The 21,153-nt window shown below is 46.3% G+C and overlaps 1 protein-coding gene across 2 annotated transcripts in view; it reads left to right on the top strand.

The window, feature by feature from the left end:
- Positions 1–1,507: 1,507 nt before the first annotated feature.
- ELP3 (elongator acetyltransferase complex subunit 3) overlaps positions 1,508–21,153 on the top strand; it is a 91,340-nt gene continuing 71,694 nt past the window's right edge. Inside the window, exons 1-8 of one of the 2 annotated variants that reach the window (XM_067294454.1) lie at positions 1,523–1,586; positions 4,008–4,073; positions 4,558–4,657; positions 5,558–5,696; positions 6,931–7,001; positions 8,667–8,730; positions 10,032–10,100; positions 12,933–13,087. In XM_067294454.1, coding sequence (XP_067150555.1) covers positions 4,581–4,657; positions 5,558–5,696; positions 6,931–7,001; positions 8,667–8,730; positions 10,032–10,100; positions 12,933–13,087 — 575 coding nt within the window. In that variant the 5' untranslated portion in view covers positions 1,523–1,586; positions 4,008–4,073; positions 4,558–4,580. Of the gene's footprint in view, positions 1,587–4,007; positions 4,074–4,557; positions 4,658–5,557; positions 5,697–6,930; positions 7,002–8,666; positions 8,731–10,031; positions 10,101–12,932; positions 13,088–21,153 lie in introns of both variants that reach the window. The other variant, XM_067294453.1, reaches the window with a different exon arrangement.

Genomic DNA, 21,153 nt, shown 5'->3' on the forward strand with positions numbered 1-21,153 from the left:
GTTCAGTGCCCAGACATACGCCAGGCACGAGCGCGATGCCAAAAACCTTCCAGTCGGCCCCCAAATCATGCGTTTTTTGAAGAAAGATTGCAGTTTAGGAGTTCCCCTTATGCCACCTTCCGCAGCAAAATCGCTCCCGCTGGATTGCTTCTTTTGCCCGTTCCCCGCGATCGGTTGATCCCAGCGGTTTTCACTGGCCCTCAAATCACAAGAGCGGGTCCCCCAGCAGATGCCAGCATCTCTCCTGATTTTTTCCTGTCATTAGTTGTTTTTTTTTTTCCTTTTGGGGACCTGTTTCTTCTTGCTGCCTGTTCAGCCGTGGCGCTTTCCCGTTCACCCGGCCTCTCCCTCTGCTCGCTGCCAGCTTCACCTTACTCACGCAGGGGAGCCACTGGCATCCACCGGTTGGACGGGGTGCTGCGAGCAAGGAGACGCTTGAGCCGGCAGGCACCGGCGAGCCTCCGGCTGATGGCAACCAACACACCGGAGGAGAAAGCTCCTCACACGAGACATCGCTGGGCCCTGGAAGCCCTCAAGAAGCTGGAGACACTGAAGCTCCTGTGGGCTCCAGGAGTCACTGGAGACTAGTGGATCTTGATGGCCCCTCATAAGCACCTTCTCCTGGCCAGATGAGCCCGGGCCCTTGGCCTCCTGCTTCCCCGGGGCAGGACGTTGCATTTGGTGGTGCCAAATTTCACCGGGTCCCCGTGGACCTGTTCCGCCCTGCTCCCACACTCCGGGTGCGCCCTGCTCTAGGCCCCTGGTGAGCCCCTCCGGCTCCCCTCGGAGCGGGATTCAGCCTTCGTCAGGAGGCAAATGGAGCTGCTCGTCCTCATTTAAATCCTTTGCCACCATCTAGCGCCGAGAGGGAGGAGAGGCGGGAGGGTGGGGGAGACCTCAGCCCGGGCTCCGGCCTGGATTCACCTCCTCCGGGGCAGCTGCTCCAGGGAACATCCCTGCCCCTCCAGTTCTAGGTCACCCCCCGTACCGTCTCTCTCTGTGCCCCCTGGTTCTAGGTCACCCCTGGCATCAGCTGCATCTGTGCCCCCCAGTTCTAGGTCTCCCCCCGCTACCAACTGTGTCCACCCCCCTGGTTCTAGGTCACCACCGGTATCAGGTGTGTCTGTGCCCCCCGGTTCTAGGTCTCCCTCCGCTACTGGTAGTGACTGTCCACCTGGGTCTAGGTCACCCCCGGGTCTAGGTCACCCCCGGTGCCGCCTGTGTCCCCCCCCGGTTCTAGGTCACCCCTGGGATCAGCTGGGTCTGTGCCTCCCGGTTCTAAGTCACCCCCGGTTCTAGGTCACGCCCGGTGCCGCCTGTGCCCCCCCCCCGGTTCTAGGTGTCTCCCCCCAGCGCCCCCCGGCGGGCGGCGCTGGTACCGCGTCCCCAGCTGTGCGCATGCGCCGCGCGTCACCCCCCCCCCCGCCGGCTCCTGGTGTCGCTTTCCGGCAGCGCCGCTGGAGGTGCGGCGTTTTCACGACGGTGCTTGTGGGGGGGCGGTGTCGCTTTGCGGCTGGAGCTGTTGGCCTGGGCCGTGAGGGGAACGAGCCGAGGCGGAGCCGCCAGCATGAGGCAGAAGAAGAAAGGTACCGGGGGGGCAGGGGGGGGCTTCGGCTGCCGGGGCGGTGGGGCAGGGCTTTGCCCCCTCCCCTGGCCCTGTGTGTGTGTGTGTTGGGGGGGGGGGTCAGTGTGTCAGGGCTTTGCCCCCTCCCTTGGCCCTGTGTGTGTGTGTGTTGGGGGGGGGGGTCAGTGTGTCAGGGCTTTGCCCCCTCCCCTGGCCGTGTGTGTGTGTGTGGGGGGGGTCGGTGTGTCAGGGCTTTGCCCCCTCCCCTGGCCCTGTGGGGGGGGGGGGAGGTCAGTGTGTCAGGGCTTTGCCCCCTCCCCTGGCCCTGTGTGTGTGTGTGTTGGGGGGGGGGTCAGTGTGTCAGGGCTTTGCCCCCTCCCCTGGCCGTGTGTGTGTGGGGGGGGGGGTCGGTGTGTCAGGGCTTTGCCCCCTCCCTTGGCCCTGTGTGTGTGTGTGTTGGGGGGGGGGGTCAGTGTGTCAGGGCTTTGCCCCCTCCCCTGGCCGTGTGTGTGTGTGGGGGGGGGGGTCGGTGTGTCAGGGCTTTGCCCCCTCCCCTGGCCGTGTGTGTGTGTTTGGGGGGGGGGGTCAGTGTGTCAGGGCTTTGCCCCCTCCCCTGGCCCTGTGTGTGTGTGTTGGTGGGGGGGTCAGTGTGTCAGGGCTTTGCCCCCCTCCCCTGGCCCTGTGTGTGTGTGTGGGGGGGGGGTCGGTGTGTCAGGGCTTTGCCCCCTCCCCTGGCCCTGTGTGTGTGTGGGGGGGGGGGGGGGTCGGTGTGTCAGGGCTTTGCCCCCTCCCCTGGCCGTGTGTGTGTGTGGGGGGGGGGGGTCGGTGTGTCAGGGCTTTACGCCCTCCCCTGGCCCTGTGTGTGTGTGTGGGGGGGGGTGTCAGTGTGTCAGGGCTTTGCCCCCTCCCCTGGCCCTGTGTGTGTGTGGGGGGGGGGGGGTCGGTGTGTCAGGGCTTTGCCCCCTCCCCTAGCCCTGTGTGTGTGTGTGTGGGGGGGGTCGGTGTGTCAGGGCTTTGCCCCCTCCCCTGGCCCTGTGTGTGTGTGTGGGGGGGGGGGTCAGTGTGTCAGGGCTTTGCCCCCTCCCCTGGCCGTGTGTGTGTGTCTGAGGGGGGGTCGGTGTGTCAGGGCTTTGCCCCCTCCCCTGGCCCTGTGTGTGTGTGTGGGGGGGGTCAGTGTGTCAGGGCTTTGCCCCCCTCCCCTGGCCCTGTGTGTGTGTGTGTGGGGGGGGTCAGTGTGTCAGGGCTTTGCCCCCTCCCATGGCCGTGTGTGTGTGTGTGTGTGGGGGGTGTCAGTGTGTCAGGGCTTTGCCCCCTCCCCTGGCCCTGTGTGTGTGTGTGGGGGGGGGGTCGGTGTGTCAGGGCTTTGCCCCCCTCCCCTGGCCCTGTGGGGGGGGGGGGGAGGTCAGTGTGTCAGGGCTTTGCCCCCTCCCCTGGCCCTGTGTGTGTGTGTGTTGGGGGGGGGGTCAGTGTGTCAGGGCTTTGCCCCCTCCCCTGGCCGTGTGTGTGTGGGGGGGGGGGGGGTCGGTGTGTCAGGGCTTTGCCCCCCTCCCCTGGCCCTGTGTGTGGGGGGGGGGGAGGTCGGTGTGTCAGGGCTTTGCCCCCTCCCCTGGCCGTGTGTGTGTGTGTGGGGGGGGTGTCAGTGTGTCAGGGCTTTGCCCCCTCCCCTGGCCGTGTGTGTGTGTGTGTGGGGGTCGGTGTGTCAGGGCTTTGCCCCCTCCCCTGGCCCTGTGTGTGTGTGTGGGGGGGGGGGGTCGGTGTGTCAGGGCTTTGCCCCCCTCCCCTGGCCCTGTGTGTGTGTGGGGGGGAGGTCAGTGTGTCAGGGCTTTGCCCCCCTCCCCTGGCCCTGTGTGTGTGTGTGTGGGGGGTCAGTGTGTCAGGGCTTTGCCCCCTCCCCTGGCCCTGTGTGAAGGGTCACCCCCAACCTTGCTTGAGGGTTGGAGGGACTTGGTCCCCCTTTGCGAGCCACCCTTTGAACAGGGGGCTGAGACCTTTGCACCCCTGCAGGTGCTCGGGGGCTCGCCTGGCTGCTGACCCGTGCCCTGGCGGGCTGTCACACCCAGGTTGGGACGCTGGGGACGGGCGAGTCCCAGTGTTACCCTGTGGCTGAGGGAAACTGGCTGCGGAGGGGATGTGGGGCAGCAAAGATGATGCGGAGTATTGAGGGACTAGCAGTGGCCTGGTGTGTCCAAAACTGCCTGCAGAGAGGGGCCAGCTGGCAGCGTTGCTGGGGCGCTTCTCCCGGGCGGGTGGAAGTGCTGCCAAATTTGCCAAATTTCAGCCCGGCTCGCACTAACAAAAAAGTTGTTGGTGTGGTTGTGTACCTAGCTATGTCCCTGCTAGTGGGTCTTCCGGGAACACCTCTGTGCATATATATTTTACTGTCCCAGTTCTTGCTAGTGTAGACAGAGCTGCATAAGGTGAAATGAATTTATGTTGTTGTTAGGAAGCCTGGCTCTCCTCGTAGCAATGCCCCTCTTCTCCCAAAGCTGATACAGAAGAAGTGTGCGCAGTAAGTAGAGTGCAAATGCTCCTTGCAGTGCAGGGTGGTTTAATGGTTGGGGGAAGCCTCGAGGTATCCGCTCCGGGTCTCTGACGGAGGAGAGTTTATGGAGCTGGCCTCTCATGTGTCTTGTTCCACCATCCTTCTCGTGACTGGTTCTTGGGCACGTGTACTGCTAGCATCACACTGTTAATCGTCTTTAACTTCCAGTGACTTTTTAGTTCTAGCTGTTGTGCAAATTCTCCTTCTGAGAAGGTGGAGTTTGTCCTAGAAGTAAAAGAAAACCAGTGGTGCAAGGCAGTGACTGTCCTCTGTTAAGGGAATGCTGCAATTCAAGAATGAGGCGCAGGCACAGAATTTCCTCTGTAGGCAGCAGTGCCCTGAAATTGTAGGAAATCTTAAAAATGAGATACGAGGCAGACACACCTCGATTGTCACAAGCAGTTAGAAAGTCCCGATATACACGTGGTTTGTTGTTTTGTTCTTGTTTCAGGAGATCTCAGCCATGCCGAGTTGATGATGATGACGATAGCGGACATCATAAAACAATTAATCGAGGCTCATGAGCTGGGGAAGGAGGTGAATCTGAACAAGTAAGTCGTTCCAGGATGAAACTAAACAGTTGCTTCACCAGTGTGGAATCAAGCTTTATTTTAAAACAGTGTTTCACTTCCATAGGCCACCGTAATTTCTCTTTTATTATCCGATGATGAAGTGTATTGTAATTTCAGATATGAAGATTTGTAAATTTTGTGCTGATATAAAATCATGCCTTGCTACTTCATTGGCAATGCTCAGAGTACAAAATGGGTTGTGTTGTGAAAAATCCCCAAGAAACTTGCGATTGCCTTTTTGTGCCTCCATCTGCTAGTCCCAAAGTCAATTCCATCGTGCGAAGGGGAGACTAATTTATGGGTAAAGCTTAAAGCAAATTTTCTTAGCGATGTATTACAAATGAAGTTGTGTTTTTTCCTTCTTTACATATGCAGAATAATGAAAACTGAATTTGGCCCAGTGTCCCTATTTTATTTTCATGATATAATTACGAACTTCTTGTTGATGCTAGAAACAAATAACAGAAATGTCTTGAAAATTAACTTAGCTAGAGTCTGAGTTTGTGAGAGATCAGTTGGATGGAAGTCTTATGAAAAGAATAATTCACAGAAAATGGATAAGCTGGAGTCTCTGGGGCAGTTTTTACAATGTTTTGGGTAAAACCAGATTTAGAAGTAGAACATTCAGAAACTCAGAACATTGGCAATTGTTGCGTATCAATTTCATTTGGAGTTTATTTTCTGTATCTTTATGCCCAGTGCTGCTGTTGTGGTTGCAAGGAATTGCTGTTTGCTTTTTAAATAAGTTGCCTGAAAAGGCAAAGTGGGAGAACCTACCTAGATCTCCCTGTAACGGAACAGTAACGTGATAGCGCTGCTGTGGAAGAAGTCTGGGCAAGTCTGACTGTAATCGTTAATTTGAGATACTTCTGCTTTTAGGCTGAAAACCAAGATGTCAGCTAAGTACGGACTTTCAGCCCAACCTCGTTTGGTTGACATTATTGCTGCTGTTCCACCGCAGCACCGCAAGGTGCTGATACCAAAGCTGAAAGCCAAGCCTATCAGAACTGCTAGCGGGGTAAGCGCATGCGTCGTTCTCTCCGTCCACCACTGTCCTCCCCTGCATGGATAAATTATGCTGGATGTAATCGCTCTCAAAGACGAGGATATTGAATGTCCAGAAGCTTTAACGAAGAGGCACTGCCTGCATTGCCAGCTTCGAGGTTATTTATTCCATGATGCTGTGCTCACAGGGCTCCTGCTTTCAAAGCACTTGAGTATTGCGTTTAAAGCATGTGGGAGAAGAGAAAGATGGGGTGTGGAGACTTCATTTCGCCTTATGAAGCAAACTAGCATGTCTTGCTTTTTTTAGTTGCTCTGGAAACAGTGCAGCTTAATCTGCAGGCCCTCTCAATGAATAGTAGAGGTAAAATGTTAGTATTTAACCTGTTCCTTTTAAAAAGAGTTTGGATGGAAAACAGTAATACAGGTCCAGCTAACACTGAACTGTGTGTTTTTAAGTTTCCCTATTATATATATACCATGTCTAAACTCAAAGTTAACAAAAAAAATCAGAAACCAAAATCCCAGGAAGTGTTCAATTATTATAGTTGCGCTTTTTTTTTTTTTCCCCTTTCCCTATGGCTATGGAATATTTCACTAAACTCTTACCCCACCCAGAATTTCTGTAAAATGAGGTACTCCAAGTTGAATGCTCAAAATTAGTGGACACTCGAAAATCTCCCGTGTCTATCACTTCTTCCCCCTGCTCCTTGTAAAAAGGGGTGATAGCATCTTATTTTGTGCTTGCATTTAATGTCTGAAAGGCTATGTGAGACATGACTGGAAAAAAAGTGGGGGGAGGAAGCTATTTTCTTCTCTATTCTCTTTGCTTTATGTCTTTATCTCCCCCGTTTTCATCTTCCGGGTGTTTTTCAGTATGCTTCGTGACAGTCTTCCACCCTTGCACTGTCTCAGAAGCAGCTTAGATGATCCTAGGGAATATCTGAATGTCAGTCTGCATCTTCTGAGCAGAGTGATTATATCAGATCTGATACAAGACAGCTGTTTCTCCCAGATTATTCTGAGTTATGAAAATACTTAATAATGGGATTCCTAGTTCTTGATATATTTGCTATCTTCTTTTCTTCATGAGTTAATGCACGAATATTTTAGGTGATAGGCTAAGCAGAAAATATCTTTAGTCTCTTGCAAATGCATGTCTTTATATAGCCTTTCAAGATGCACTCTGTTTTTGTAACTTCTCATAAAATTACTATAATTTCTCTCCTTTGTAACTCTGCTTATTACAGATTGCTGTCGTGGCCGTGATGTGCAAACCACACAGGTGTCCGCACATTAACTTTACAGGCAACATATGTGTGTAAGTATGACAGTTTGGATGACCTAAGGGAGGGCTATTTTCCAGTATTTCTGTAGGAATCTAGTATTGCAGTAGCATCCTGTTGGAGATTATTTATATGTCCGCAGACTGACTTTCTGCACAAGTAAAAAGTTGCAGGAATTCTTATTTTTGCATCAGCAGCTATTCTGTTCGAGATGTTCCAGGTAATTACATATGCGAAACGTCTTGAATTAGATTGCGTGACTTCCACCAGGAAATTAATTTGGCCATGGTTATTTTGGTAATTAATTTTGTAATGGTGACAGATGACTTGGGCTGACTTTGCAGGGCAGGCAATGAGGAAACTAATCAGTTCTACTGAGAACAGAATGTGTCTGACTTGATAGAGATGGAATTATTATTTTTTGTCTCTGTGCGTTTGAGATCTGCGCTGTAACAGTGAACTGACTGCTCTGTTTCCTTGTCCATTAGTCCCATAGCCCTCAGGAAAAAACCTAAGGTCCCTTTAGAATAAATTTATATATTTTTTAATTGCTGTCGGTGTACCATTCGTCTCGCGGCTAGCAGTCATTCTGTGATAGCTGCAAGTCTGCCTCGCTGTGTCGCAGAATAAGAGTTTCAAACAAGTCTTTCAGGTTCAGCAATAGTAACTTAACACTAAACTGCCATGCAGTTATCCAGAGTAGGTGGGACCTTACTCTTTTTAAGTAATCTTAGTGTGCCATATTCTTTAAATAGCATATCTGGAGTTCAGAAAACAAATGTAAATGGGCTTTCACATTATCAAGATGCTTAAATTCTACTACTTTCTGGAAAGGAAATGCAGATTGTTTAACTGGATGGTGTCTCCGTTTTATGTCTTTCCTTGTGAGACAAAAGTTTTATTTTATATCAAATGAGACAATTTTTGTTTGATAGAGTGGTGGAAAATACTTAGATTTATGTTTGTAAAATTACTTAAAAAAAAAAAATCTAATAATCTATTATTAGTCCAAACTTGTAGGGCAGCTTCCTAAAATAATTCCACCTTCCGGGAATATGTTCATGGTACATTTTTGCTCGTAGTAAGTCTTATCAAATTGTTTTTAAGTGGATGTAGTCATCTGACAGGTCTGAATTATTCTTTGACCTCCTATTTTCATTAAAATTAAGTGAAATGACCTTTTGCACTACTCTCTATGCTTAAGAGCTGAGCCTATATCTGATTAGAAATGCTTTCAATGTTAATAGTTATTGCAGAACTGCTGTCTTTAGTATGGGTGTTTGGCATGTGCTTCTCAGCGTTTGCTTACTTTGGGTAACGCAGAAACACACGAATTCGTTCATCCTGTGTGCTGAGCTAATCAGTTGTGAGTCAACTTTAGTCTAGAAGCTATATTGCAGCATTAAGGTACTATAGTGCTGGAGCTAACAAGGCCTTCCTTTTTTTTGGGGGGGGGGGGGGAGGGGGTTGCTTATTACCTATATGGGAACTCTTGAATGCCAGGAGAGCCATTGGCAAGTTGCTGTGGTCAGGCTGTCTCAGGTTTGGGTTTCCCTGTATTTCTGATCAGAGATGGACTAGGTGGAGCAGTGTCTGCTCAGCCTGGACGCTCTTGTACCCGTTCTTTAGATAGACTAAGAGAATCATTGCAATTATATTGGTTTGTCTGATGCCCGTTTTCTGTTTTTTAATATTTGCAGATACTGCCCAGGTGGACCTGATTCTGATTTTGAATATTCAACGCAGTCTTACACTGGATATGAGGTATTACTTCTGTTTGTTATAAAGTATTATCTACATTTTCTATAAACATAGATTGGGCTGCTGTTTGTCTCTACAAATTCATCCTTGTAAGAATAAGCAAAAGTAGACTCCATAAACTCCATACTGAGACCTAAAGCAGCTCAACTGCGAGACTGGGAATTCTTCTCGATTCTTGTAGCAGTTGTTGCTTTCTCCTGACCTTGCTGCTGTTTATACTGCAGAGTTATCAGTCTGCATCAAATTTTTCCTTACTGAACATCCCAATAGGAACACATGGGTTTAATGGAAGGGTATAGAGAGCCAGAGCCAGAGCCTTTTTCAGACTTGCCCAGTGGAAGGGTGAGAGGCAACAAGCTGAAAGGTTAATAGCAGGGGATCTCATTGTGACTGAATTATTATGACTAGTTTTCACAAAACAACTTATAGCTATTGTACAGATATAAAGTAGTAAAAGAGGTAAATTACAAACCAGATTAATTTGATAAACAGGGATGCAGCATCCTCCTAGTATGATTTTTGTCTGATGTTATCCATTATTTAGTGATTTGAAACTTGTCCCTTAAACATTATTTCAAAGTAAGAAAATCCTGTGTATATATACCTGCTTTATAATTCATATTGTTTTGGGTATCTTTTGTATTCATTTGTTTAGTCCTGACAGCGTATGGGAGTTGTGCATGATTAAGGCATCCTTATCCTTTAGAGAGTTTAATATAAAAGATATGGAATACCAAACAAATCCAGCATACACAAGACACTTAAAAACCTTATCTTAGAGTATTATTAATAGACTTATGTCAGTTAGTAATATAAATCGTAAGTTATCAGCAATTTCAATGAAAAGCATATGTTTAGCTGAAGGAATATTTGAAGTTCAAATAGAGCTTTGGAGGACATTCCTTGGATAACTGTTGTGCAAGTGAAGAGAAATTGAAATGAATAGGACACAAACTGATATTTTGAAAACCATTTTGTGTTTGCGAGTTCTGCATTATTTCTTGTGAATCACTGCAGAGGTTATTTATTGTCCATCCTGTCGTAATTCAGTAAAAATCTGAAACTGTGTCATTCTTTCTATGTTGTATTACCATCTCAGGACAAAAATGTATTCTGTTAAAACTTTCAAAAATGTCAGGGTTTGTATTCAGACTTACAATTGGATGGATTTTCTGGTTGTGAGTTTGAAATCATCATGTTTGAATGTTTGTTGAACAGAAGCATCCATTTCAATGCTAAAAATTTTGTCTTTGTTTTACTGTGATTAATAAAAATATTACTAAATCAATCTCTGTGTCTTTTAGCCAACATCCATGAGGGCCATTCGGGCTAGATATGACCCCTATCTTCAAACAAGACATAGAGTTGAACAGGTAAACCTCGAATGTCCTGTGTTTTGGATAAGTCCTAGAATTATGGCAGTTTATTAATTTGTGGGTGCTCCTGTCAGCCCTGCCACCTTGCTCGTGCCTCAAATGTTACGTCTCCTAACTGTTTTGTTCTGGGAGGTGACAGCTGGGGACTTGCTTATCTTGTATTTTTTGGTTTTGGATGTTTTCAGTACCCTTGGATATTTGCATAGGGGGAAGACAAAGTAGGTGGCATTTCACAAGGTTATAATCTACCACAAGGTTATAATCTACTATTTGATTGGGATCATCCAGTAACAGTAGAGGGTCTTAAAATTAAAGCATGATGTGTTTCACATTCCTTCTTTGCTTTGAAGGTTCTTACCATTCTGTCTGCCTTGCTTCTTTTATGATTTTCCTTTTGTTTTCCCTCCACATGACTTGACTTTTTCTCTGGAGGGGAACTGAGATGAAACTGCTTCCCTGAGGATTTGCTTGCCCCATCTTAGAACTAACCAGAGGAAGGGTGAATAGAAGAGGTGGCTATCTGCTGCCCGCCAGCAATCGAAGCAGGACAGGTTGATGTCCCGAGACAAGAACTGACACAAATATGGCCTCCATGTGAGGAGGGCAGGGAAAGATGTATTGGGCAGAGGTTAAAAAAACATACAAACAAAAAAAGGGCTGTTCCAGTGCCAAACTGGCCTTGTTTGTGTGTACACATACCGAGGAAACTTTCCCTTCATATCCTTAGTGAGTAAATCTGGTGGAAGATAAACAGCTAGATCCTACAGCTTGTTTATATGATCTGATTTTTGATAGTTTTCCAAGACAGCTCTGTAAATTTTGTACTGTGAGATGAATTGAAAACTGGCTGAACTGCTGGGCTCAGAGGACTGTGACCAATGGCACAGGGTCCAGCTGGACACTAGTGGTGTTCCCCAGGGGTCAATTCTGGAATGAATACTGTTTAACATCTTCATTAATGACCAGCATGATGGGACAGAGTGCACCCTCAGCAAGTTTGCTGATGATACAAAATTGGGAGGAGTGGCTGATACCCCAGAGGGTTTTGCTCCTGTTGGAGAGGGACCTCGGCAGGCTGGAGAGATGGGCAGAGAGGAGCCTCATAAAGTTCAATGAAGGGAAATGCGGAGTCCTGCCCCTAGGGAGGAATAACCCCATGCACCAGTACATGCTGGGGGCCAACCAGCTGGAGAGCAGCTCTGCAGAGAAGGACCTGGAGGTCCTGGTGGACACCAAGTTGACCTTGAGCCAGCAGTGTGCCCTTGCAGCATGGGCAGCCCACAGCATCCTGGGCTGCGTTAGGCAGAGCATTGCCAGCAGGTGGAGGGAGGTGATCCTTCGCCTCTGCTCAGCCAGGTTGATACCCATCTGGAGTGCTGTGTCTGGTGCTGGGTTCCCCAGTACAAGAAAGACATGGACAGATTGGAGCAAGTCCAGTGAAGAGCCACAAAGATGATTAAGGGATTGGAGAAGAGGCTGAAGGGAAGGCTCAGAGGAGATTTTATCGATATGTATAAATACCTGATGGGAGGGAATAGAGAAGATGGAACCAAACTTGTCTTCTTGGTGCCCGGTGACAGGACAAGAGGCAATGGGCACAAATTGAAATGCAGAAAATTCCATTTAAGCATTTAAAAAAAAAAACATTTCTTTTACCTCTGAGGGTGGTTGAGCACCAGAACAGGTTGCCCAGAGAGGTTATGGAGCCTCTAGCCTTGGAGATGTTCAAAACCTGGCTGGACATGGTCCTGAGCAACATGCTGTAGGTGACCCTGCTTGAACAGTGGGGTTGGACTAGTCTGATCTCTAGAGGTCCCTTCCAAACCCAACTATTCCATGATTCTGTATTAGCCTAACTTGACCCCATAGAGGACTTATTTTTAAACTGTATTAACTGTCTAACCCTCATCTGCATTGGATAGATCATGAGTTATGAACCTCTCGTAAGAAGTCATCTCTTCTGAACAATACTTTATTACTGACAGGAGACCCTACCAAAACGCTTGTGCTGAATTGAAAGTTTGCTGGTTTTGTGGCAGTTGCTGACTCTTCATAATTACCGGCATGTAGAATATTTTTACTGAAGTAGTGTCTTTTCTACCAAAATGAGTTTTTTGTCTTGGCTGGAGAATTAAAAGATCTGAAGAGATTCTCCATCCTGTTTTACTAGTTTCTTGTTTCTCTGCAAATCTGCTTGAAAATTCTCCGTGAATTCAGTCTCGTTCTTTTCTCCCACAAGTTTGTAAGGATTGTTCTATGTGGCTTGGTGCAGATGGGAGAAAAATTTTCCTGCTGGCCGTATCTAAGCTAGCTTCAAACTGGAACTCGTGTAAGCACATTATCAAGATGCTGCGCTGAGATTACTCATCTGCCCTGTTAAGAAGGCCTGTTATGCTGGGCACAGTATCTTAATGTGGCTCTGCATTTCCAGACTGGCAGCTGTCTTGAATCTGGGTGGCTGAGTACACAGAATTCACTGTATTTTCCTATTTAGAAGTATCCTAGTAGTATTTTTCCATTCTAAGTTTCTTTTGATGAATAGCTTGGCCACTTGTGCCGCTCTTGTTTCTTTGCTGTGCTCTCCTTGTCATCGTCTCTCTCTAAAGCATCTTTCAAAAACCGTGTTCTTGCAGTAGAAAAGTCATTTTTGAGGTTTTGGAGGGGCTTATAAGAAATCTGTGCAAGAATATCAATGGTTTGTCAGTCATAAAAGATTTGACAGTGGTTGAAGGAAACGTTTACAGTTGTAGGAGCGTCAGGGTTTTCAAAGAAGTCTTTTTTTGAAAGTCACTCATTGGTAATTTCTCACTGGTGATTTTAATTTTATAGCTGAAGCAGTTGGGCCACAGCGTGGATAAGGTAGAATTCATTGTGATGGGTGGAACCTTCATGGCCCTGCCTGAAGACTACAGAGATTACTTCATCCGTAACCTTCACGATGCCTTATCGGGACACACGTCCAACAATGTAGCAGAGGCTGTCAGGTAAGCATCTTTTTTTTTTAATTATTTAAAAGTATTCTTTAGCCTTTCTAAAGAATTTTTGTTTTATCTTTATTTAAAAGTATTTTTTGATCTAAGAAAAAATACTGAATACAGAATTCAGATTTTAGCTTTTGAAAGGCAATGTTTCAAGTTAGATATCCAAATATATACTGTATTTAGGCATAGAGTATTTATAGCTTGACTTCCAGTTTTGCTGCGCTTACTAGTAGCACCAGCAGAAGATAAGGTCGTGGTTTATCTATTTTTTCATGTAGGAAATGCTAAGCTTCTCCTGATTCCTTGGCATTCCATCTGGTCTTCCGCCTTTTATGTCGCTGCACCTTGATTTGGAGTTGTGACGTATCGCACTGCCATGAGATTTATTTGCTTCAGCTGGGAAGGGGAACTGATCCCGGCTTGGAGGGCAGCCAGATGTCGGCTCCCGTAAGGGATGACTCACCCCCGAGAGCGTCAGCGCTCAGGAGCTCTGCAGCCCTCGCGGTCTCCAGCACAGTATTGCTGTTGGACGGGGAGCTGCTCTTCTCATTTTACAGCTGATGAACTGAAAAGCAGAGAATGATTTATTTATAGGTGCTTTGAGTTATTAAATATACAATTGTCCAGTACATCTTTCAGTGTAAAACTGAGAAGAAAAACTTCAGAGGTTTGACATTTTGGAGCTGGTAGGTGATCATCCCTACTGACAGTTTTAGTAACTACCTTGCTGTCGTAGTTCAGTTTTACTTGATACCATTGCTGTCTACTGAGGAAAGCAGTTCTAAAACTGGATAGGAATAGCTGTTTTCTAGCTTTGTATTTTAAAGCTGTAATTTCACCTTTTTTCCCTCTGGAGGGCAGCAAACACTCTTCTGTTTTTCTGGGTTTTTTTTCCTTGTCATTCAAAGACCAGAAAAAAGTGCTGTGCTGCTGTTTCCAAGTGGAATTATCAAAGCAATAAAATCATGAACAAGTTGAGGAAAGAATTGCTTTTCTCTGAATTGTAGGTGTCATATAAAAGTACTTTTAATGGCTCATTTATTTTTGAAGGCTTCCTTGAAGGTATTGTTAATATGCAAAAATCTTTGAAACTACCCCATGTTAAAATACACTGCAAAGAAACGTAAATATAAAATTTCATTTGCTCTTGTGCCCTGGTTGTAAGCTCTTAAAGAACACAACTCCTTTTTTGAAGAAGGGTGGAGTATGCAGTTGTCCATTCAAATTAGTGTTCTGCTTGTATGTCCATCAGTGGTTCAGAAAATGGTTATTCAGTGTTTTCTGCTGCGGGTGTCTAGCTAATTTTATTGAAGACAAAATTGCTTTTGGAGTAGCCTGTCCTTTGCTCTGCAGATTACTGAGGAAGCTAATTATGACGCAGATCGTGTGACCAGGTAATTTTAAGTGCATAAGCAAATGAAATGACTCTGAAGTCAGTGTGCTGCCTTGCAAGCCCCCAGGTTGAGCAATGTGAAAAACCCTGCCCTAGCAATGTGTGGGGTTTTTTTCAGCAGAAAAATAAAGGTATTTATTTTTAACATAAGATTCATGTTAAATGATTAGTAAATGGAGGTAGGTGGGTGTTACTAAGGTTGCACTTCCCAAATAATCTAGAGGCGAGAAGATTGTGTTTGAGATGAATCAGAGCTTTTTACTTTTTGTGCTTATTGCATACAGCTGTTGTACTACGTCACTACAGTACTGTTTTGAGATGGTCAATAAGACTTGGAATAAACTTTCCAAGTTGGATTTATATTTCTTTGTATATGAGGATTCAGCCCTTCTCTCTCCCTTCTTTGATTATCAGGAACCATGCTACTTGGGGGGTATTGACAGTATTTTATTTGTTTTGTATTTTGGGTATGGCACTTGGCAGTACCCTGGGATCTGCTCTCTCTCATGCCTTCCTTTTAATGGGACTGTAATAGCCTTGAGATTTTTCCTGCTTGTGAAAATAGAAAATCTAAAGCTTATTGATTACGATGGTTCTCTTCATGCTGCAAATGACCTCCAGCTTTTCAAAAGTCTTTCAGAACGTGACCTTTGATTAAACCAGCACGGCATCTATTTGTATAGGCCTCAGTCCACATAACTGTGTACACGTATTTTTCCCCTTCTGTCCAGTCACTTCTTTCCTTTGCCCTAAACTTCTGTGATTCTGTGACCTGATTCTGTGTCAAATATGGTCTTTCCAGTGGCGGTGATATGCTGACCTTTAATTGTACCACACTGATGGGCTCACAAGTCCGGCATTCTCATCTTGACATCATTTGGAATATTTTTCATATAATACTTTATCTTGACCAGCCTACTGCAGCTTCTGGTTTCCATTAATCAGATAAAAAGGATCTGACCCTTTGCGGTTCCAGGCAAAACAGTACAATCATACCCTGCATGAGGGTATATATTGGTTCTCATCAGAAAACACTATGCCTGACTTAAGTCCTTGGATTGTGCTGGCCTTTGGACCCCAGCTCATGTTCTGAGTTGGCTCCTGGCTTTCTTATACGTTCAGAGTCTTGTGGTCAAACTGGCTGCGAGGTAAATTATACAGCTGCAAAACCAGCTGTGCTTGTCAACACAAGTGACATGGGACTGGGAATGATCTGTCTCAGGGAAGTGGGACACTGGTCCAGACAGCTGCTGCCAAATAAATACACGTGAAACTGTGTCTTTTAGTATCTTTATAGAGTCAGTGGAGAGAACAGGATCTTCATGGGATGGCTCAGAGCACCTATGCTAGTTTGCTGCTTCAAGGTAAATTGAGCAGCTGAAATTGGGAGCTGTGAAGAGCTCTCTTCATATCGGTATTTATGAAGCAGTAGGAGATCCTTTGCATGAGTGGACCTGAAATGAGTTGAGATTTTGTTTTTATGAGCGCATGAACAGAATGTGCATGTAGAAGTGACCGTATTTGCTTACGCAAACTCTTTAACCAAAAAAACAGATGTGATTTAAAAAAAGATAGAGAAACTGCTAGGCTTTCATAGTGGACTCTGTTGCAAGTGGGGGAAGGAGATGACTGCCCCAAGAAGGTCTTGCTAGTGATTAATCTTTCTGCAGCACCTCTCTATGGAAGTGATAGATGCCTTTTAGACTAGTCAGAAGTCTTTGCTTGAGGTGCTACTCGAGAAATAAATTGGCCCAGGAATGAGTAAAGAATTGCAGAGCCAGAGGGGATTGTTGTTTTGGAGAGAATATGCAACAAGACTAAGAGGTTTTAATTTCTGTCTCCTGAGAACACAGCTTAGGAGATTTCCGTGCATTTCTGGATGTCTGTCAAACAAGAATGTGGACATGGTGATAAGCTTCCCTTCTTTGGGAGGAGATGTATAGTTATTGTTGAAGAATCACTGTAAGACAGATTTTTGTATTGCTTCTTTTCGTACGCTAGAGAAATACATCCATCTTAGGAAGTTGTTCCCATCGAGTCAAAGCGTCGATCAGTAGTTGTGGCTGCATTTGCTCTTTCAGGAGGACAGTGAAAACATGAACCAAGAAGGTGTAAAATAGGCATGCAAATGAGAATTGCTTCTCCCCATCATTTTGCTCCTCTCACCTGACCCATGACTCACCAGAGGTGCTGGGCATATTTAACTGCCAGCGTGACTCATCGCTTAACTCTGAAGGGCTGAGCACCTCTTCCTCTTCTCTGAGCCAGGATCTGACTCTTAATTGGCGAGTGAAGCCAAAAGAGAACTTGCCTTTGGTCAGAAAGGCCAGGGGCAGCAAGATCCCCCTAGGCTCCGCACCCGCTGTGCAACTCCTTGGACTACAGCATGAAGTCTGGTTTCTCTCCATGTATCAAAAAATGCAGAGAAATAGTTTTTAAGACTAGATTTTAACACTACGGTGGTTTGTCTGAGGTTTGTTCTGGTCTTAAATTGCATCGCTGATGGGAAAGTAAGAAGGGGAAAAATTGCTGGAACCTGATGTTCTGCCGTTGAAGCATCCCGTATACGTGATAGCCGAGTGACAGTATACAGGTGTACAGCCGGCATAATAGCGTGGTCTTGTCTACGCACGCAAATCAGTTTGCTCGAATTAAACAAGATTGTTTGCGGGAAGAGGCAGTATGAACCCTTCTTGAAAGGGTGCTGCTCTGCTGGGATATACTGCATTGTTTTTATCAGTGTAGTTTCTAGTAAATTGAAACGGAGCTCTGAAGCTCAGGGTTTCTTATGTGGCTCGAGAATAACTGTGTCCGTAACAGATCTGTTACCCAAGACTGGTTCTGCTTTACGTCCACTAATCTGTCAGTGCCTCCTTAAAAGGCCCATTTTCCACTTACATTGCGCACCAAAAACCCAAACCTGCAAAAGTAAGTTCTGTTGGCTGCATTTGATTTCACATGGAGAAACTGCAGCTCCCAGGATCTGATGGCACCGTGAACCTGCTGTTCTGCCCAGGCTCCTTACTGTTTGCTTTTGCCAAGTGTCCTTCTGTGTTTTCACTGGTAGTTTTGTCTTCAGTTGGGTCGGCGTGCTGGCGGCGATGCTTCCTTCCGTCACAGATGTCTGCGTTACGCACAGGGGCACCTCCATTACGTATCCCAAAAGCCGTATTGGTCTTTTGGCAAGTGGTAAGCAGATAGATCCAGGTACTTTAAAACCTTTGCTGAAAGAGAAGGCACAGGTTTTAAATAACCCTTGTTTGGGACTGGATTGTTATGCGTCCAGTTTAAGACCCCTTGGCATATCTGAGGAAGATCCAAGCACGGGTGATTTCGGTAGCAGTTGGGTTGATACGTGGAGTTCCTGATGCATTTTAAAACCCAGCTGGAAGTCGCTGCTCTTGAACACACTAAATCAGAGCAACCCATGAAAAACATGCTTTGTGTGGTTATGAGATTATGTATTTTGTAGAAAGATCCTTGTATTTTTTTTTCTCAGATTCCCAGATTAGGGCTCACATCGGTTATTCTTGTAAAATGGAATCTTGTTTAAAATGTGTCGTATTTTTTTGAAAAGGGATGAAGGTGCAGTATGCACTTAGCCCTCGTACTGACAGATGAACATCCTCTAATGAGGAGGTCTGACCACTCCAAGTTCAGACCATTGCTGGTTTGTAGGAGTATCAGGCTTTGTAACGCTCGCAAGCGTTACAGGCTTGATGATGGAGCTATATAGTGTTTGCAAGAAATGTTTGGGTGATTGCAAGTTGTCTGCAGCTCAAAGAATTTAGGAATTTGTCATCTAGTGGTCAGGCAGGTTGACTGCCTCCAAGCAACCCCTAATTCTGCATTTCAAATGGGAAGAATAACCCTATTTGTAGAAGGTCACTCTGTATTGTCAGAGTTAGAAGTCTGTTTTGAATTTCCCAAATAAGACTTTAGGCTTTTTTTTTTTTTTTTTGTAGGTTTCTGCAGGTAAATTAAGCCTTGTCTTACTGCTGCTATAGCTGTTAATTTAATTTTAGGGCACAGATGTGAAACGAAATTACGTACGGTAACAAGTGATCATGCTACGCCTGTGCTGTTGCGGTTGTCCATGCATATGTGCTTAGCTGGCCCCGTTTGTGAGAAATACTCGTCTACCTGAATCTCAAGGAAAGAGACTTAAGCAAACATGCTTAACCTTGCAGTTAGTAGAGGCTAAGAAGATGCTCTCATACAATTCAAGTGGCTCGGTCGACATATGGTAGCTTGTTACACTAATTTGTTTTAATTGTGCTTTTGACTACTAATTGTCACTCTGTAGCAAAGACGACTGGGGGTTTGGACTCGCTAGCTCCAGTCATCCACGCTGGAGTATTTGAAGAGGTTACTGTTCACCTTTAGCTACCTCGACCCTCTGCTCGAGGTTACCATTCCCAAAACGGGCAGCTGAACGTACAGTTGTCCATCCTTCTGCTGCCGGCGCGCACTGTGTGGCAAAAGCATGTGATTTGAAACGGAGAGGGATTTAAGAAGACGTGCCACCCCTTCTGCTGCAGGGAGGCCGGCCCATTAAATTGCTCCGCTACAAATTGCCGGGATTTGATAGTCAGATCTCACCTCCTGACTTGCCGTAATGAGTAGGTATTTTGACAGGTAAGCTCTTGCAGCTCTAGCACAGACCACTGTAATTGCCAGGTTAAGCTACTATTTTAACTGTAATTTGGGTAGCTGAGGTGTGGGTGCTTCTCCCATGCTGCAACCCCTCCCGTGCAGACAGGAGCTTCTGGCAGAGAGAAGAGTGAATAGCAGGAGGCAGCGGCGTTGCAAATTGCTGTGGCTGTATCCGTCGGAGCTTGCCCGTCAAATCCCTTGGGACACCTCATGGGCAGCGAGTTCCCTCCGCCTGTGTGCCAGTCGGGAGGTAACCGGCTGTTGCTTTAGTGCCAGGTCGTTTCCAGCAGAGGTTCTGCTCACGTTTCCTTTCGTTTCCAGAGATTTGGAGACTGGTTCCTAATGTTCTGGAGAGGCAGGCAGGTTTTCTTTCCAGCATTGGCTGCGACTCTTTTGTGGTGCAGAAGCCACGTTTGCCGTTAAAGCCTGTTTGCTGCTGAGTGTTTCCTCCTAAATGCCTTCAGTATGGATGACATCTTTCCTGCTTGTAGCACTCGAGGATATTTACCCCCAAGTTGGCTGGCCTTTGGTAACCTGTTACTTCTGCATTGCATATTTTCTACTGCAAGACCCAACTTTTAGCTGCTGAAGTGCGTTGTTTGAAAGATAAATAAGTGAAAGTCTTTTCATCAGATTGTATCCGAATCATGTTAAGAGTAGCTGTTCATCTTGTTCCTCCTACAGCTATGGAAAGTGATTGCCTATCGAGTTATCTGTCCCGTTTGATATTTCTGTAGCATTTTCTCCTGTATGTGAAATATTCAGGTTTGTGATTGAATGTAGATGACTGGGGAAGGTAGATAGGAGAAATCGATGCCCACGGACTTCTGTGAATGCAAGAGCACATCAGGTACTATCTGCCTTGAGGTTTTCTAAGGTGGAGGCTGGAACCAAATATAACCTTAGCAAACATTTACGAGGTGGTAGTGTTTATTCATAAGAGAAAGTGGAGTTACACCAAATTTAGCAATATTTGTAAATGCTGTCAATCCGTATTTTATCCTGTGCTGGTGGAAAGGATGGTGGCCCCAGCGGTCATGACATTGTCAAAGCTAAATAATGAATTTCATGGGGGGGTTTTGTACATTTTCAGCAGATTACCACTGAACACCTGCCAAAGGGAATACTTTTCTCTTTTTTGCTGCTTCGCTGCTGCGCGTGTGTAATTTGGCAAGGATAACAAGTTCTCTGGTGACCTGCACTAAAATGTTAATTCGAGGTTGAGATCCGAGCGGTCAGATAGGAATGGCAGCCGCAGATGGAATTTTATTCATGGCTCGGTCACCTGTATGAATACAATCTCGGCTTAACTATTACACGGTTCTAGATCAAATCATGCTGGTGATCTGAAGGTAATGCCATGAAGAGAAAGCGCAGCGTGTTTTAAGTAAGCTTTCTGGTGTAATTTCCTTGGGCCTCCCCATCGCAAGAAGTCTTACACCTTCCCGTGTATTACGGAAGTATTACCCGAGTTGCTGTTGTATTCCGTGTTTTCCAGGTGTGCAGAAGATTGAATATTAGAAACCGTTTTGTAGCTCCGTGAGGTTGCAGCGTAGCCAACGTCGCCGGTGTCCAGCAGCCGCCTCTCTGCGGGCAGACTTCTGCGCCGCCCGGGGTGTAACCCAAAATCGGTCCCAGCCTGACGTGCCCCTGCCCTGCAGAGCTAACGTGTGGCCTGCACCCCCTTTTTTCCTTCCTTCGGCAGAGATTGCTTTGCAGCCCACATTAAAATGTGCTGGTAAAATAGTGCAATGCCGTTTATAGTTCCCTCAGCAGTGCTGTGCTTGCCTCATTGATATTGTAAACTGAGAGCCGTTGCCTTTCAACAGCACTAAATTCACTTAAAAGAAAAGTCATTTTCTAATCAAATGGTGGTGCAGTGCCAAAGCTAAAAACCGCAGGTTTAATTTTCTTTCTTTTACGGAAAAACATCAAGAAGTGGTTTTCCTGAGACTCTTTTGAGAGCTACGCAGAGCAGAGGCTGTTTGCTTTTGAAATACGTCTTGCTGGAGTTTTGCTG

This window comes from Apteryx mantelli, chromosome 3 (genome assembly GCF_036417845.1).
Source record: "Apteryx mantelli isolate bAptMan1 chromosome 3, bAptMan1.hap1, whole genome shotgun sequence".
Taxonomy (NCBI): domain Eukaryota; kingdom Metazoa; phylum Chordata; class Aves; order Apterygiformes; family Apterygidae; genus Apteryx; species Apteryx mantelli.